The sequence below is a fragment of the Chelon labrosus genome (genome assembly GCF_963514085.1).
Source record: "Chelon labrosus genome assembly, chromosome: 2".
Lineage (NCBI taxonomy): Eukaryota > Metazoa > Chordata > Actinopteri > Mugiliformes > Mugilidae > Chelon > Chelon labrosus.
In genome coordinates, this window is record NC_140338.1 from 17085331 (window position 1) to 17104166 (window position 18836).

The window sequence follows — 18836 nt, forward strand, 5'->3', positions numbered from 1 at the left end:
GCTGAATGTGATGTAGTCAATGTGATGAAGGGTCACATTGTTGTTGTTTTTTTTTTTGTTAACTACACCAGTTAGCCACAACATTAAACCCACTGCCCAATGTTGTGTAAGTCTACCTTTTGCCTCCAAAACAGAGGGCATCCTTTGGTGTCTGGCACCAGGATGTTTGGGCCCTGTGGGTTTGTTGGACTGGCCTCTGTTTGTCAGGCTCGTTTCAATGCATCCTGCAGATACTCAATCAGTTTGAAGTAATGAGAGTTCGGAAGCCGAGTCAATACCTTGAGCTATTTTTCATTATTTTCTAACCGTTCTTTAAAAGTTTTTGTGGTGTGGCAGTCTGCATTATCCTGCTGCCATGAAATCATGTCATTGCCGTGGGCCATGGGTGCTTGGTCAGCAACACCACACTATATCTAAGTAATATCCACATTAGATAATTGCATTGGAACCAGATGATGACTTCACCTGTCAGTAGTTTTAATATTATGGCTGATTGCTGTATTTCTCTTTGTTTCATTCACATTTACCTAAATGAAAGATGAAAGAAGTCCTAATCTTCAGGTTTGCACATTGCGGAAAAAACTCCCACTTCATCTGAAACAGTAACATCTTGCCATAAACGAAATACACATTCATAAAAGCAGCGTTATTTAATCCTTCAACAACTGTTTATTCATATTATGTTTAACAAACTGCAGTTCAGACTCTGGTTGTTTGTTTTTCTTTCCACTGTGATTTTTGAGAAGATAATACAGAACTGAGCTCTGCTTAGGCAAACAAGACCAGTGGATTATGACATTTTCAAGCTGTGAGTCCCAGGATATGAACATGTTAAGCAACTCCCAACATTTAGTGCCAACACACGAGTTCCTCTTACTGTTGCATAACTTCATCCTGTGTCGCTGGCATACATGTTGTGGCAGCAGTGGCCTATATTCAAGAGCAGCGCCCATTTCTCTGCTGCTTCATAATAATTACCAGAGACAAGTTGCACAAAGGCACTGATCTGTTGCACTGCCTGGCTATTATTCTGCAGACAAAAGCCACTATTTTCAGCCACAGTAGCATGTAGTGGTGGGGCAGGGGGGCTTGATGTTTTTATTCCCTAGTACTTTGTAGCTACATCCTGCAAGCTAATAAAATATCTCTGTTTGTTTTCATATTTCAGCTCCCAAGAAGAAGACAGGCCAATATCTCCTTTCTACATGAGGTAAGCCTCATGCCCGTGTTGGAGAGCTGTGGTTAGTGTGTGTTGTTTTAAAGCGGAGGTGTGGGGGAAGTGGCTGTTTGCTGCTGCAGTTCATTATCATCAGAAACAATGGAAGCACCAGTTCGAAAGGAGTGCAGGGCAGCATGCGCAGGCGACAGTTTGCGAAACCGTGTTTGGTTTACCGTGGCAGCTGCAGCACACGTTTCAGACAAGTCAGGGTGATAGCGCTGTTTCAGAATGACCTGGTGATTATTTAACAGTGGTGTGAAGAGAAAAATAACACCTACGGTTGACTTCAGGTTACCTCGTGAGGTCACTGAATTCTTGTGACATACATTAAATCACAGAATTATACAATAATCCAACAGGCCAGGGTTCAAACTGCGCACTTGTGGCTTGTCCATAGAGGTACAGACCTGTCAGTGTCTTTTTGATGAAGCACTGACAGATATGGGTGTGTTGAAGTTGCGTTGATGCCACACATTTTTTTCTTGCAAAGATGGCAAAAGGCGTCTACCAACATGCTAATTCACCTTTGACTAAGCCACACCCTAGAATGTAGATTGACCAATCACAGCCAAGAGAGCTCCCACAGGGGTCCGACACTTTTTCCACAGCGCTCCATTGACTTTAGCGCAGGCGTCTCGTATTTTCGGTCTCGGCAGGCTATACTGTCGGTATATATCCAGGGTATGGATAAGCCCAATGATGTGCGCGCAAAACCCTGTGGATCTAACCAAAACATCACCGTTACAGCTTAAGTTGCATAGTTGTTGATACGCTAGCACACGCTGAAGAAATACAACGTTATACGTGCGTAACGTTAGTCCGTTTGCTTCGTAATAACGATTATAGAAGTGAATAGAGACGTAGGCAGCTTTGCATGAACAGTGTTGCTCCTTGATATTGTCAGTCCCAGCCTCCGTCTCGATTAATAGTATATGCGGTGGTTCATTTTTTGACTGTGACCGGTATGCTTTTGCCTCTATTTGGATGCCTTGTTGTTCGTTGCGTTTCACTTGTATGTCCTGAATATAGCCTTCGAACGCATATTGCAGCCCCTTTTGCCTACTTCTATCGGACACTTTATTTGCTGCTTTATAAAAGTTTGACAAAAGTTCAGCAGGAAGAGCCGTCACAGCATAAGCCATGTTGATACCAGAGCCTTATAGATAACCAGAAAACCACAGCCCAGAAGAGAATGTCGGACGTAGCAACAGTAACTAAGGGGGGGGCGGGGCTTAGCCAAAGGCGAATTACAGAGCTAGCTTCAGTGACTGCTCTCTGGCTTTCAAAGATCCTCAGACTTGTAGAGTTTAGCCAGTGATAGGTCATGATAGAAAGATGATTCATTCACTCAAATCCAGAGGCTGTTTTCAATGTGCCTTTTACCACACTGTTTCCAAGGGCAACTTCTCAGATGGCTGTATAGTCCAAATTATCTGGTTAGAAAGAGTAAGAAAATGTCAAACATTCTAGTTCAGGCCTCTCAATTAAGGTTTGCTGCTTGTCTCTGTGTCATTGTACAAAGAATAATTTTGTCTTTCTCACTATATGTGACACTTGTCCAGTCGGTGTTAACACATATCTCTTCAGTTAGTCATTTGGAGTTGGCACATTTTTCCCATGGTGCTGCTTACTGGGATGACCTTAAAGCTGATATGTCTCCAAGGCACCTGTTTGCATGATCAAGCATTTCATGGCATTTTCTTTAAAAACAAAAACAAATAAATAAATGAACGGGAAACACTGGACTTGAGCTTTACAGACTAACTTAAGTAACAAGTTTTCAGAGATGACGCATGAATAATCTCTAGGTTCAGACAAATGAAATAGTTCAATACAGATAATGTAAAACTTTTTGTTGCATCAGTAAAAATGGATAGAGGAAACTGTGATATGAACTTGGAGTTTGTTTTATTTTCATAAAAACAACAAACCTTTTTTTATCCATGACAGTACAGCTATTGCATCAGTCCATGTGGCCATAGAGGTAACTATGTACAGTATGCGTAATATGTGACACATAACTGCAACCTGTTACTGAAGTATGGGATATGTGATCTCTTATGTTAATACTCAGCATTCGTTATCTGTGTCGCTCAAGATTTCTATATTTCATGTATTTATTTATGTAGAGAAATGTGTTTGGCGGCTTTCTTACGCTAGCTTTCACATATTAATTTATGTAAATATTTTCTTAAATGTGAGGATTGTCTTTGCCCAGATTTGAATCACTGTGAAGTTAAAAGTTTTTGTGGATTTCGTTCCTTTGGCCTTGACAATTTTATAGTTTGGAAACATTTTAAACCAGTGATCACTAATGACTAATGTCTGACTGTGGTGTAATACTGGATTACCCCATAATAATCATTAGGGGAAGCCTAATAAATGACAAACACACTTCCTCCCCCCCTTCCACTTATCTTTCTCACGTTCATCAGTGACTGACTCTATGGCCTACTTGTACTTGGTCACATATACACCCACATACACACACACTTTCTCTCTCTACTGACGTTTACTTGCATTCCTTCACATAAGCAGCCACCTCGAGGCTTAACCTCAGGCCGGTCAAAGTGGATCATAGATCAACATAATTTTTTTTTTTTTTTTCTGTGTGTGTGTGTCGACCAAAGACTCTGAAGGTCCTGGCTAATATCTGACTGTGGTGTAATACTGGATTACCTGAGCGGATGTCCCTGGGTACACAGTGCTAGGGATTTAACTCATATAAGCTTCTGCTGTGGAAGATTTGGAGTTGTTTCCTCCACACTTTTTATGCCTTAAAGACCTGTTGACTTCAAAACACCAACGCCGAAGCATATTATTTCCTTCCTGCTTTTATTTGCAAAGCAATTATTGTGGTGTGAATGCCCGGAATGAAGCAATTAAACTCGGCTATCCGTAAGCTTTTGTAAAACAAAGGCTTGCATTGCTGTCTTTTGAAACACACACGGAGCAGAACAGAAGTAGCACAACTGCAGAATTAAAATGCCAGACCTGTCATATAACTAAAGACCAAAGTTAACCATTCAGAATATCTTACAGACACCATGAAGCTGATAACAAAAAAACAGCTTGTCAGTAGTCATTCAGGACTCATTCTCTTGCCATTAAGGTAAATTAATAGATTATGTTTCTTCAAACAGGCCAGGCAGATGGTTACAAATTGATTGTTCATCATTTTAGAAAATAATGCGTGTTTTCACCTACAATTAGACAATTAAAGCTGCTGAATGGCAATATCTCAGGACTGACAAGGAAAAACAAATCCAGCACAAGTCTCTAACTTGCATTATAATAATCTTAGAGCAGACTCCCCACTGTGGGATAAATTAAATTAGCATTATACGCTATATCTTTCTGAAACTGGCCCTACCTGTTCCACTGTTTTTCAAATTTTGCATATTTCATAGACGAACTGTTACAGGTATTATTTTAGCAATAGTAAGCTCAATAACTTGAACGCATGTTAAATATATGTATAGTTTATGTTGGGTAAACGTTTAAGGTTAATGTTTGCTCTTTCACGAGTAACTGGAGCAGACCTTGACCAAACGACTGTTGTTCTTGTTCAACTTTTTTTTTTTTTTCCATCCCTCTTCAGAGATAGCTTATAGCTTAAACAAACAGTAGCAAGTTTGTTTCTAGATCAAACACTCATGTTATAGTTGAACAGTAAGAATAGAAAGGCAGTTAATGGCTCCAGTTCAATGTGATTTCTAAGCCTCTGTAGTTTTTACAACAGGGGAATAAAACTGCGCTGTCATTGTGTTGCAAAGTAATTTAATCACTTCCTGATCAAAGGTTCAAACTTCGGTTGAGGTATAATTTTAGATTTTTAGAGGGGTTTCGAGAAAGGATTGTAGACTTGGCCCAGTCATATTATGGCGCTGATATTCTTGTTACGTTTCTGATGTAATGACTCATCCCTCTTGCCATATGGCTTCTTTTGCCAGTAGTTCATGACTCAGACTGCCCCCACTGAACACCAGGAAAACAATCCTGCCTCATACCACAGCAGTGTGACACTGTTGCTTGTATAGTAAAAACTCGTCCACTGGTCACTGGAACAAAGTTTACTTTGGGAGGTGATGAATCACCACACCTTTTCTATCTTGTGACAACCAGACAGACTATTACGGGCAGGGATTTATTTGACACTCTGCATTTACAGGATATGATGCTCTGCTGGTTATTTTATCTTAAATGTAGCACAAGTGGGCACAGAAGAAAGCTAATTTAAGTTTACAAACCAAAATGAATACAAAAATTTGTGCATGACCAGAGTTGGTGTATTTTAAGATGTCACAATAATGAAGTAGGATACAATACACCATGAAAGGATTCTTTGTTAGACCCTTAATTGACTCTGATCACATTTACCCACAAATCTAGTTTCCTTTCAGTGTTTTTAAAACTACTGTATAGAGCTTTTGTGTCCCTCTTCTGAGAGTAATTACACAAATAATGTTAACACATGATGTATGACGTATATCTACAGCTCTTTTCGTCTGAGTGCCAAGTTTCTTTTCTTGTTTGTTGCGTCAGAAACATTTCTAGGACATTTTCTTTGACCACCATATCCTACTCTGAGTAGTCTGCTTCGTCTGGTACACGACAGTTTCCCCTCTTCATCTCAAGCCAGCAACTTTTGCTGATTGATAAAAAATCAGAATCAAGAAATTTACCTGACACTTAATCAACATTGTGTGAATTCGTCGGGCAAAGGCTTTAATGTAACAGGACACTCATTTATATGTAAAAGTACTACAAAGACAAAACACACAAGAGATTTGACTCTTGTTGCCAGTAGCCATAGATATACAAATAGTGGTGTTTTATACCAGTTGTTCCCAACAAGGAAGGTGGTTCTCCTTTAGTCTCAAACTGTGCCACCGATGTCACAAGATATTTAAAGGTATAATAAAGAATGGTTCAGACCGAAGCCATAACCAAGGTTGATTGACACTTTATTGTAAGTGATCACAAGCTAAAGGACGTGGGAGCTACTGTCTTAAACCATTTGCAGTGTACTGTGCCAGTGCTGGGCGGCACAGTGGCGAAGTGTTAGCACTGATGCCTCACAGCGAGAAAGTCCCGGGTTTGAATCCATGGGCCGACTGGGCCTTTCTGTGTGGAGTTTGCATGTTCTCCCAGTGTCTGCGTCGGTTCTCTCCGGGTGCTCCAGCTTCCTCCCACCGTCCAAAGACATGCTGGTTAGGTTAATTGGTGATTCTAAATTGGCCGTAGGTGTGAGTGTGAGTGTGAATGCGAATGGTTGTCTGTCTCTCTGTGTTAGCCCTGCGATAGACTGGCGACCTGTCCAGGGTGTACCCCGCCTCTCGCCCGATGACAGCTGGGACAGGCTCCAGCCCCCCCGCGGCCCTTCACAGGAACAAGCGGTTACAGAAGATAAATGAATGAATGTATCAGTGCTAAAGTTAGCCATAGAGTAAGCTTGATTTGCCTCGTCCTGGTGGTCTTTATCAAATGGAAATTATGTCTACTGGCACATATTCTCGTTATGTAATTGACCCTCTCATCATCTTTATACCAAGACTGGACTGTACTGTAGCACAAGGTCAGCCGTAGAGAGTTCGAGACAACTCTAGAAACGTCATATTACGTACCACAGAGCATGTCCACTATGCCCACTTGAAGTTGTGCCTTTGACATTCACAGGCATTAAGGCCTAAGGTTAAATCAACATTAGTAAGCCATTAAACCATTTTGTGTTGCTTTAACCTGTCACATTCAGAGCCAGGCCTATTATTAGGTACTGGGGTAATATTTTTCTTGCTGTGAGGTAATCGAGCAGGCTAGCCTGATGCCTTTCACTCATCTATGTTTATTTTGCAACTGTCGTGGTAAAACAAACCAGGGTTAATATAATTTTATATGTGAGTTCCACACGATGAAAATATTTATTTATTTATTAGTTGCGAACAAAAGGCCCATGATCTGAACTCTTGAATTTCCTAAACTCATCGTTTAACTTGCCTTATTCTGATCTGGTTCATTGTTCTTTCTGACAGGCTTGATAATGTTTCACCACAGTCACCTCCTATAAGTGCTCTGTACGTGGCCCTGTGCCAAGCCGTGTTATTACTGTCAACATCACTGTTTATGGAAGGTTTTTTTTTTTTCGGATCACCCCTATACATGTTGAGGTAGCTGTACTCCAGGAAAAGCAGACGTGACGTAGATCAGCTTCTCAATGATGCAGGAGCTTTCTGATTCCTCGTGGAGATGTCTTTTTTGTTTTACAAACTAAATCCCCATTTCTAAAACTATTAAGATTTTGCAGAACCAGAAACTGTTGGATTGGTTGTTCTGCCTGAGTCTACACCTTAAAAATCTTGTATTTAAAATACTTTAAAAGAATTAATCAAAGAATTCTAACACCTAAAAAAAATATTCCTGTTTTTCTTTATCCAGCTGATAAAGTATGTAGACAACAAATGATCGCTGTCATTAAACAGAATCAGAATGATGTACTGAAAATAACATTTGGGAATCTTAATAATTGAGGTTGTTAATTTTCTGTTGATTAACTATTCAAGAATTACACGTCCTGTTATACATTATGTATATAATAGTGAATCTGTGGATGGGACTCGTGGGAGAGGTCGTTTTATCTTGATTAAAATGGTAAGGTGTTCGAATCCAGTGTCACGTTGTCTTTAATTAGTTCGTTTAGATCATGGACAGAGCACTCAGCAATCAGACACTCATCTGTTTCTGTTTGCTTAAAAACATCTATATATATCAATATCTAGGTATAGACACACACCTCCACAAATTGTATAGCCACTCTTCATTTGTCAATTTATTTTTCTGCTGATTTTAAGAGATGGAGAGAGAATAGAAAGGAAGATACAGATGAAGTCATAGATCAGTATAAAGATCTATGACCATCTACTTTGCTGCTGGACTTACCGGTAGTCATAGAGGCCGGCCACTTTGCTCTCAGAGGACCCACTTAGCTAAGCTCTGATCACAGCTGAGGTTAACACTCACTCATGCACATAGATGCCTTGATCACCTAGGGCAGGAGCCAGAGGCCCGGGGGATTTTCGGCGTTGCTCAGTGACCTGTTGTGACCACTTGTTTCTGTTGCATTAACATTCCCCTCCTGTTTTTCTTTCAGTAACCACCTCTACCCTGTCCACTGCAAACCAAATGTGGTAAAGTAAGTGGATTCTTTTCGTGTACTGTCTTGGTGATCTGTTAAAGAGAAATTACAGCATAAAATGGTAAATTGGTAAATTTCTTATTTGATCGCTAAAGTTTTCTGGACCGAACCATTCGCACAACAGTGGAGCAGCACCTCTTTGACGTTAACCCTTTAGAGGAGTCAACCACATGTCCTTCAAGTCCGAGGGTGGCGCCAACTGCGCGACAGAGACGTCGGCATCAGAGAGAGCAAGAGGAGGAGGGCCTGAGATACAGAGAAAGAAGCAGGTACAAAATCGTCGTAGCTGATGCTGCCAGCATGAAAATTCAATTTGTCTTTAGTGGCAACACTGATGTGGCAAAAAAAAGTCTTACTTTCTTTCAGTTGAATTAAAGAAACCTGCTTGTATAAATTAATACTCAGAACCAAGTTTAAATTACTTTTGAACTTCACATCAGTCACATAAATGTAGTTCTCACTGTTATGTTTGCACAGCTTAGGAAGAACAACCACAAACTGAATAAATGACCTTCGCTTGATTAAAGCAGCTCAGACCTTCGCTTGATTAAAGCAGCTCAGGGCTACTTTAGCTTCTACTAGCATAACTACTAAATTGTGCATCCAAAAAAAAGGTTCAAAAAAGGTACAACTGGACTTGTAGAGTTTCTTTTGAGAAGACGTTTCACCAACCTTTTTTGGATGTACCATGACCTGGATGACTGAGAACCTTCACAGACATACTGAATTGCTCTTTATATTGCATAAGGCAAAAGGGTTTGATATTTAAAGGTTGTCCTTCGTTAAGCTGAGTTTATGCCTCTGCGGGATCTAGACGCCATAACCAACGCTAGTCGACGCTGTCCTTTTTTTTCCTGTCGGGTTAATTTTTGTTTATACTTCCTGCTTCACTTTCAAAAATGGCGACTGAAACCTTCACTGAACACAAGTCGTATAAATGTCTGTATCTCCAAACCTTCTCAGTTAACCTTACAGATTCTTTATTAATCCAAAACAATGAATTTAAAAAATTGTGGAGACAGAGACACAGCCGGAAATACTAAAGCAAAAACACACTACTACCAAGCGAACCAATCACAGCTCTTGCGCTCTGCGCCACCGCGCCAGTTACGGCGCTAGGTTCTGCGAAGGCCCTGCATAGGTGTCTGCGTTGTCGCCGTAGCCTCTGCGTCAACTTAACATAAAGCATAAACCGCCTATTACTACAACGAGTAGTAGTTTGGTAATATTTCTTTTTTACACAGAGTTCAGGGATGTCTTAGCATTAGCAATGCAGAATACCACCTCTTATCAATGCAAACTTTCGAGGCTTACTTAAGTTTTCTAAATGTTAAATAGACATGAATGCTTCAAGCTAGTACGTGATACACAGTGAACAATAAAGAGTTTGTGAAGCAACGTAATTCTTATCAGATGTAGAATTAAATATTCTTATTGCACTGATATTTCTCACTCAAGTATGAACAGAAACAGCTGAAATGAGATAAAGCCTGACCTCACTGCCTTACTGCCTTACTGCAATGATACGACTTCCAGTTGGTGTTTTGGTCACAGTAAACATTTGTGAAGTTTCACTCTGAGTGGTAAGCTTGTCCACTGAGGCACAGTACAGTCACAACAACTGGAGTCATCTCAATAAGAACTAATCTGTGTTGATGGAGACTTGGTGGAGTCTGAGAGATCAGTGACACATGGATTAGAGGAGAGATGGCAGAAAATGTCAATAAGAGCGTGGACAGTAAATAGATGACAAATAGAATTAGCACAAAAGCTAAACAGCACATTAGCTGCACGAGAAGGTATAAATAAATCAGGATAACCTTGGCATTTAGTTTCCTGAAGCATTTCACCCAATGTCAAGCTGATAACGACAGACCGAAGAGAACAGAGGGAGTCAGATGGAAGGCCGGCGTCTCATCTCCTCACTCCTGACTTCTTTTCCGTCTGAGAACAGAGCGGCGTCCGTCAGGGCAGGCACCAACAAGGAGAACATCCCGTCGAGCGGAGGCAGCAGCTCAGGCAGCTTCGGGGAGGACTCGGGCAGCAGCGTGGACACACAGGGGGGTCTGAGTGGTCACGCTGTGCGAACCAAACCCAGGAAATCTAAACACAGCCCAACTCTGGTGCAGCTCACCGATAACCAGGCTGCCCACGCAGTGAGTCAACTCGCCTTTACTTCTCATCTCTATCTTTGTGTTTGTCATCATCTAGGGAGTTTCTCTGCTGCTCTTCTCTATTATTGTGCATTTGTGGACTGTTTTCTTCCTCTTTTCTCTATCAGTCCTAATTATGGGCAATAACAAACCCTATGAAAGCTGTTTATTTGGATTTGTTTGCAGCAGAGTGTATGTGACTGTTATATTTTGTTGCACAGCATTCATTAATCTTATCCTCCACTTCACCAGTGATGAGCGAAGCATCTCATCTCTCTGTCAATCTCATTTCTGAGTCACTGCAAATAATTGTTGCATTTAGCAAGAAACACCAAATGGAAGCAAGATGGAAAATGAGAGGAAACGGTGCAGCTGCCTAATGGTTCCCTGTCTTTGTACAGCAGCTCGTAATATGAATAATTGTTACCCACTTTTTTCCATAAGTGATCCAAATGTAAAGGCCAGTTATGAGTGTTAGTCTGTTAGCCAGAGCTTTTATCCTCTGTTGATGAAGAAGCAGAGGGCAGATAGTCCCTCTAACTGTTATGTGGGAACCACAATGTTCCAGACGTTTGAGTGCTCAGCATTTGTGTTTTACAGGGAGATTAGTGGGAGATGTTGTTAAGTGCTTAATGCAGTTTGTTGTATTTCTTCAATTAATTATTTTACTTTTTCAGCTTGAATGTCTTACTGTCTGATCTTAACGCCTTTGTTCTAAAGTAGCTCCCACCAAGTTATGGATGTAATGATGTTACCGTGTTTCCACTAATAGCCGTTCTGTATATTTTAGCATCTTCAGTAATTTCTGTCTTCAATCTCTCTGCTTGTATTAGATAAGAGCCAGCTGGTCTGCTTTTCGACGTTATTGGATTTACACGATTATTACTTCAGTGTGATGAATTCATCCTTGATTTATGGGATATTTCAGTTACTGCATCAAGGAATTATTGATAATTTTTCAATTAAATCTTTATTTAAAAATATATTTTTTTAAATATTTGAATCTTTCTTCTTTTTTTTTTAAATTTGAAAAACTGTTCAGTAGAGGGACTGAAAAGAATAATCTAGTATTAAACACCGGCATCACACTGAAACCTATAGCTGAGACAGTAAGTCATATAATCGGGTTGGTCAGATAATTCATTGATTTTATGATTTCAATAATTGATTTATTGTTTGTTCAGCGCGCTGATTTCCGGTTTGTTAAATCATTACAAATTAAATATTTTAGTTTAGTTTAATATTTAATGTCGTAATCACAATTATTTATTGCCACGGCGATATGAACATTGTAAATTACTTCCAGAGTAGGTGCCATGCATTCACACTCAGCACGTGAACATTTGACCTTTCAGAGCTCCAACCCTACATGTGTTAACACCATTTCTCCAGTCAGATAAAGCTCCAGCGAATTTCTCACTAATTGGTGTCAGTCTGGTCGTGAAATTAGCTAGAACAATATCTGAGGAGGGAGACGTGAGTAAGGAACATGTAGGCGCACCTCAGTATTTATTGAATTATTGCGAGTAATTTCATCAGCATGATATTGAACGTTAATGAAATCCTCCCCTTAATGAGCAGCTTAATAGTTGCTCAGCTGTGTCTCAAATGCCAACCAGGATGCAGTCTGAGTTTTATTTTATGCAGGGACTGTGTAAAAGCAGTTGAAATCACCAAGGACAGGATGTGAAACATGTAGGTGAAACATTAACCTGATCTTTGCAGACTCTTCTTACAGTATAGCTGCATGTAAAGAAGTCAGATGATTATTCACACCTGGCTGGTGGATGATGTTCGCTGGTGTAAAACTGAGCTTACAGATGGAAATAGATTTGTTGAGTTTACATACTCACACTCAAGGAACCGAATCTGAGATTGCCAGACTGTTTTCATTTTGTCCTCTGCATACCAACCTGTTATACAAGAGTACAGATGACACACGATGCCTTGACACACTTCTGGGCTATATGTGATAGCTGGCACAGTTTTGATTGGTCATACGAGAGTTGTGCTGATCAGTGACAGAAGACGTTTGATGTTGGTTAGGATCGGTGTCTGTGTCAGTGTGAACAGCTGGCTCTGCGAATGTGAGCTCTTAAGGACGAGGGCCACTGAGGGTAATTAGGGCTCTGAAAGCCGCCAGGGCCTCGATGTTGAAGCTGTTCATTGCACCGCTACACAACATCAAACAATATTTCCCCTTCTGACAAGTTTTTGCCATCAAAACTGCAAATTTATCTGTATACAGTATACATTTCCATTTTTATTCACGGGCCACAAAGCATCAAAAGGATTTCCTTGTCGTAAGGCATGCTGAGATTAAATGATGAACAGGAAAACTTTATAGACCAGCAGCTGATCTTTGTGCGTCTTGCACCAACAAGTGTCTGTGATCAGTGCAAATAGCAGGTTCCTGTTGAACCCCTGGTAAATTTATAATAGGCGCAGCAGGTGTACATATTTAGCAAATGACCTTTGACTAATATGCACCATGTGTGCTCGATGTATACATTGTGAGGTAAAGAAATCCTAAATGAAGGAATCAGTTTTTGAAAGAAACATAAAAAGTAAACATGGAGAGCAGCAGTGGGAGAGAGAACAAAACTCAATTAAGGTTTTAAATGCGTTCATTAAAAAACACTGCAGTTTGTCATTAACACAGCATGAACAGCTTGTTTCAATGGGATTAAAAAAAAAGTAAATTATTTATTTAAATAACTAAGGTTTGAAATATGTTTGCTTTTCATAGTTCAAGGAATGTGTTGCTGAGAGACCTGCAGAAAACCACATGGAGACAATTCACAAAGGGTAAGCCCTTCAAAATGATTTCCTTTGTTTAGCATAGACAGAAGTCACTGGGTGCCACTCGCAGCTGTGTCTGTTATCCTGTGATCGGTTCGGCTTGCTGTGTTGTCTTTAACGTACACTTTATCTGATAAGGAGAAGAGGCAGCAAAGATATATGCATGTGAATGTATTTGTTGTGTGGGGTTTTCTGGGGCTCCTGATTGTAAACAGTTAGATAAACTGGGTTGATTAAGTCACAAGCTGGTGTTAAAGCCTCTTTGCTCAAGTGGTTTCTCTGTTTGTTGGACTTTCCAGGAATGACTTTTCAAGAAAAGACGGCCTTCCTTCAGCTTCACAGGTAGGTTCAATTTCACAGCTCCATTACCCGATTCAGATCCTGTTATATAAGGTGCGGACACTGATCTTCTGTAAAGCCACGGACATTTGGGTGTTAAAAACAAACTCTGTTTTTCAAATCAAATGTCAATGCGACCTCAGAATTATTTTAACACACTGAGATGATGACTCTTCTGCAGAGCCTGTTTTTTACCTTTTGCATGACAGCTTAGTTTGGGGACAGTAGACAAACAAGTCTTGATAAAATAACTTTGGTCACTACCACCAAAGATGAGATGCAAAAATGCAGCTGGAATTGTGAGACATTTGCAACCAGACGATGATGAACAGTTTGTGACCACTACACCAGCTTTATGATATTTTCTTGACAAATGTAATGTGTTAGCATGCTTTCAAGCTGTGTGTGGAAAAAACAGTTCACCTCTTTTGCTTTCCACACAGCTTGGACTGTTTATCTGTACGCATACAAAGCTCAATCAGATACGGTCAATACTACTGCCGCCAAATGGTAACCAGAAAGCTTCCGGTGTCTACAGATTTTGCATAAACAATACAAATCATGTGTGTGTTTATTGAGATGTCTCCAATCCAGGCCACATTTTCGGAGGTCTAACAGACTCCACGTCTCTTTTATCTCAAGTGCTATTGCTATGCTCAATGAAAGTTAGCACTTTGGCTGCGTTCCTTGTTCTGCCCTGGTGCACTCTTCATTATTGCTGCGGAACACATTTCTGCTTGTTAGATGTTAAAGATAGCCTGAACCTGAACCGCTTAGACTCTGTGGCAGAGGGCAAGTACAAGCTGACTTGTGTGTATGTGAGGGGACAGGAAGCAGGTGAGCAGGTGGGTTGGAAGGGCTGTTGGTTACTGCCGGGTAAATGGGAGTGGTTGGGTTTGAGGTATTTGTGTTTTGCGGTCATACATCCATATGTAAATACATCTGTTTGTCCATCCACCTCGTTCTTGTGAACACTATCTCTCAGGAATACCTTAGGGGGATTTCTTTAAATCTGGGGCACACATGTGGAGTCTGATTAGGATTTAAGGTGGGAAAAAGGAAAAAGGTCACAAAACACGTTTTTAGATATAACTCAACTAGTCATGTCACACAAATATCTAACAGGATGAAATGACGACCATTTACATTCAAAGGTCACTTTCATTTGACATCATAATGTTCTACAAAAACACTTTTATTCAAGTCCTTCTTTAAGTCTGGACAAACATGGACATACACTGGAGTCATAAAAGCGTCTAGTTTTAAAAACAGCAAACAAGTGCTGCGAAAACATTACCAACTAAAACAGAATAAATAAAAGGGTTAAAGAATGTGGTGTACTAAAAAATCCCAAATTATTACAAACACGGAAACAGAAAGGTCGAGCAAACCAATAATGTATATTTTGATCAGTGTGATTACTCATTTGTGACACCAGCACATGGCTGCTTTTGTTGAACTGAAACTTATCTCCAGTTCCAAAGAAATGTCCAGTTTCTGTTATGTGAGAGGGAGATTTTAGTCCTGCAGCAAGGGATTTTTCTGCCATTATTCTTGTGATCTTCTCATAAACAGTGTACTCTTCAGTTATCAGTTTCTAAATGCAGTTGCTTCTGAGATTTATTGTTGCTGTGTGGATGTGAGCAGAAGGGAACAAGTTACATTCTCCCATCTGCTCGTCTCCAGTTTTAATCTGGACCAGCATCGCTGAACAAAGTCATACAGCGCTGAACCAATATGGTGAATCTTCTTTCTAAGCAGCGCAGATGGATTTTAGTAGCAGCTCAGGCTGCAGCTCTGCCATCACCACCACCGTGCCACTGAGCTGCCATCTGGAGCCGGCACGTTGCCGCTCTCTGTGTGGATGCTGGGGCAGCAACCTCTCAGCTGGTCATTAATGCCTGGGTTACAACATGAGCATCACACGGACTTGATTCTTACCACCAGGCCTGTCGATTAGATTCATTTATAGACTGATTCTGCCTTCATGGGGACCTCAACTGCTTTGCAGATTCACCATCAGTTCTAAGTTGGTGTGTTTTTTTTTTAGACAAATATGAAAACATCATATTACACTAATAGATATTGCCCTGGACATTTTTCTCAGTGCTCTCTTTTCTAAACAAACCCATGTACGTGTGTGTCGGGTTGTAGCTGGAGTTCCTGTAAACTGATACTCCTCCGTCAAAACATGTTGTACCTGCAACACAGATAAACTGATAGTGGGAAGTGAAAGCTGCAGTGTTTTTCAGCGCCCTGGTCGGACTGCAGCATTTCAGCCTATTACACTTATAAGGCAGCAGATGTTGTGTTAAATTGCATAGTACTGGTCTGTACTGTTTATAGATGTATTATATTTACTTGATGGGTTTGTCTTTGTATGATTTAGACACAAAGTTCAAAGGACAGTAGTGACTGTTGGCAGTGTTGTTCGTTTATCCTGTAAAACGGCCTGTAAATTCCACCACGTGTCTGTGTGTGTGTGAGCCCCACCCCCCAAACACAGCTTAATTATTGTCTAATTTGTCCCGTTGCCCTCAGTCACACAAACAAACAAACACACACAGTAGCTGTCTATCTCCCCCCTCCTTTGCACTGGAGCTGAGACCTCTCAGGATGATGTAATCATGGCTCAAGTGAATCGTGTGTGTGTGCGCGTTTGTGTGTGCGTGTGTGTGAGCACATACTATTACAGTTGAAAGATGACGGTGAGCTGCAACATCTGTGCTCCAGTTAATCCACGGTGAATCTCCACAGTTCAGCATCTTGAGCTGAGTCTTATTCACTGCTCTGAACACGTACAGCAGCATTTCCTCTACTGATGATTGTCAACTGATCAATCAGTCTCCGATTAAACTAATCATCAAGTAGAAGTGAGCAGATAGACGACGGGTCTTTGATCAATTCAATGGTTTGTTTGCATATTTAAGGAGCATAGAAAAAGAAAATGGTGGCTTTTTGATTAAACGTTTTGGCTCCTTTTATAGTTTGAACTGCAGATAACACACGCTGCTGTAGATTACTTCTCCTCTGAGATTCATGACGTTACGTAACACTCACCCAGTAGACTTTACTGTTTTGAAGCCTAATGAGCGCACGGTTTAAATGTGCCACTTCCATCAGCCCTGTTTTTTTGTTTTTTTATAACATGAAAGAACACAAAGTGCAGTCGTTAACGAGGAGCGAGCAGAGAGCAGATCATTGCAGGCTGCTAATTATGAAAACAACTCGCATGTTTTTCTCGCGTCAATAAATGTGAGGTCAAATGGAGTTACATTTGAAGAGACTTGTGTTATGTTAATTAGCCAATAAACACCTCTTAGGTTTCTATGAATCTGCACTTTTCCCACATTCAGTTAACTGCGCTTGATCAAATCTAAATAAGATACCAGTATTTAAACAGAAAAAAAATCAAATGTCTAATCAGTTTAATTCCTTATCTTGTGTCACAACAAAAAGCTTTTCACTCATTATTTTTCACAGAAGACATTTAGACTTGTCACAGTAGGAACAGCATGTGTTTAAACAGAACAGAGCCGTCGTTAGTGGACTATTGTGACTATCATAATGACACTGAAGTATCTAAGTAACTTGTCATTACAGCCTCCTCATAATTACATATAGGCTGTTATTTTTGTAGCTGCTGAGTGTTTACTGCTAATCACACTACAAAAAACTGGAATAATAATCATATTCAGAGAACATTTATTAATATTCACACCCATATGTTATTTTATTCTCCTCACACAGATGCCCTAGACCTTTCTGATCCGTTCTTCTGTGATACACTTCCATAGAGCATATGTATCTAATCTCCAAACATATACAGTATTTTTCAGTAATGGGTCAGGAATAGTATTTTTTTAATATATATATATACACTCACTGGCCAGTTCATAGTGAAAACGGACACATTATAATAACAGTCCTGCTCTAAATCTTATCTTCGTGAAGGTTACGGTATTCAGCATTTGTTTGGATTAACTGAGAGCGCTGTTGATTCAACTCTGTTTTCATTTCATTTTCGTTTCTATTGTTGTTTCTGTTATTTTGACAACCCCATTTCAGACAGCGGGCTACATAACAGAAACACTTTGTGTGTTTAATTCAATCCTGTTTATCAGCACCACAAACTACGTCCTCCAAAATGATCATACAGTTGAATTACCACCTTTCTTCCACTGAACATTACAATAGTCATGAAGCTGTAATGCATATATTTATATATAATGCATCCATTTTCACTAGTGTACCCAATGAACTGGCCAGTGAGCGTATTTAAGACTTATATTTGATGAGCCGCAACTCATTCTTTCATAATTCAGTTACAATACATTTTTGTTTTACTGCTGCCTTGGTAAACACGCTCTGCATCCATGAGGTGTAACCACTGGACATGTTATCCCTCTGTATGTTTTCTAAAGGATTATGTGTACTTGTGCTGAGGCGATCCTGATATCCTGAATGTTGAGTGAGTGAGTGAGTGAGTGAGAGCAGTGTGTACTTGTCCACGGCGGGAGGGTTCCTTCACTTGAGAACAGTGTCGGTAAATGCTACTTAGGGGAACTTTGAGCAGTAAGTTGGTCACAGTTTGCACGTTCTGGGCAGCCGTGCCAGTTTTTTGTCCTCTGTGATTCACGTCACATCCGAGCTATTTCCCATGCAACAGCTGAGGGGACTCGATAAGTCCCCGTTTTTTGGGCCATGTGCCCAAAAAAACGCAGCACCGGGCGCACATGCACACACACCTGAGATTAATTAGGCAGTTCTACTATAACCCCCCCCGTAAAGCAGACTTCAGTAACAAGTGTCATCATAACAAACAAACACAACAGAACAAACAAACAAAAAAAAACCCCACAAGGGCTTTTGTAACTAGATTCACCCCTTCCTGTAAGGCGTCTGTGGCATTTATGAGGTCTAGTAGATCTGTGCCTTGATTTGTTTTCCCTAAAAATAGACTGGTCCCACGCCCAGGCAGAGGAAATGGGACCCCATGGGCTTAGCACCATAGTGATCCATGAACACGTGCTAAATGCATGACCAGCTGAGTGCGTTGTTTTCCCCTTATTATTAACAATAGTCCGGAATTTGATTGCGCAGTTTTGATCCTGGTCCAGAAAAGAGAAAT

At 40.4% G+C, this 18836-nt stretch overlaps 1 protein-coding gene across 2 annotated transcripts in view; it reads left to right on the forward strand.

Moving 5' to 3' along the window:
* The window catches only part of fam13a (family with sequence similarity 13 member A), a 57832-nt gene that overhangs the window by 28810 nt on the left and 10186 nt on the right, over positions 1–18836 (forward strand). For both annotated transcript variants that reach the window (XM_084563271.1, XM_084563270.1), the window contains 6 exons: positions 1169–1210; positions 8367–8408; positions 8507–8680; positions 10366–10567; positions 13314–13372; positions 13666–13708. In XM_084563271.1, coding sequence (XP_084419397.1) covers positions 1169–1210; positions 8367–8408; positions 8507–8680; positions 10366–10567; positions 13314–13372; positions 13666–13708 — 562 coding nt within the window. The remainder of the gene's footprint in view (positions 1–1168; positions 1211–8366; positions 8409–8506; positions 8681–10365; positions 10568–13313; positions 13373–13665; positions 13709–18836) is intronic.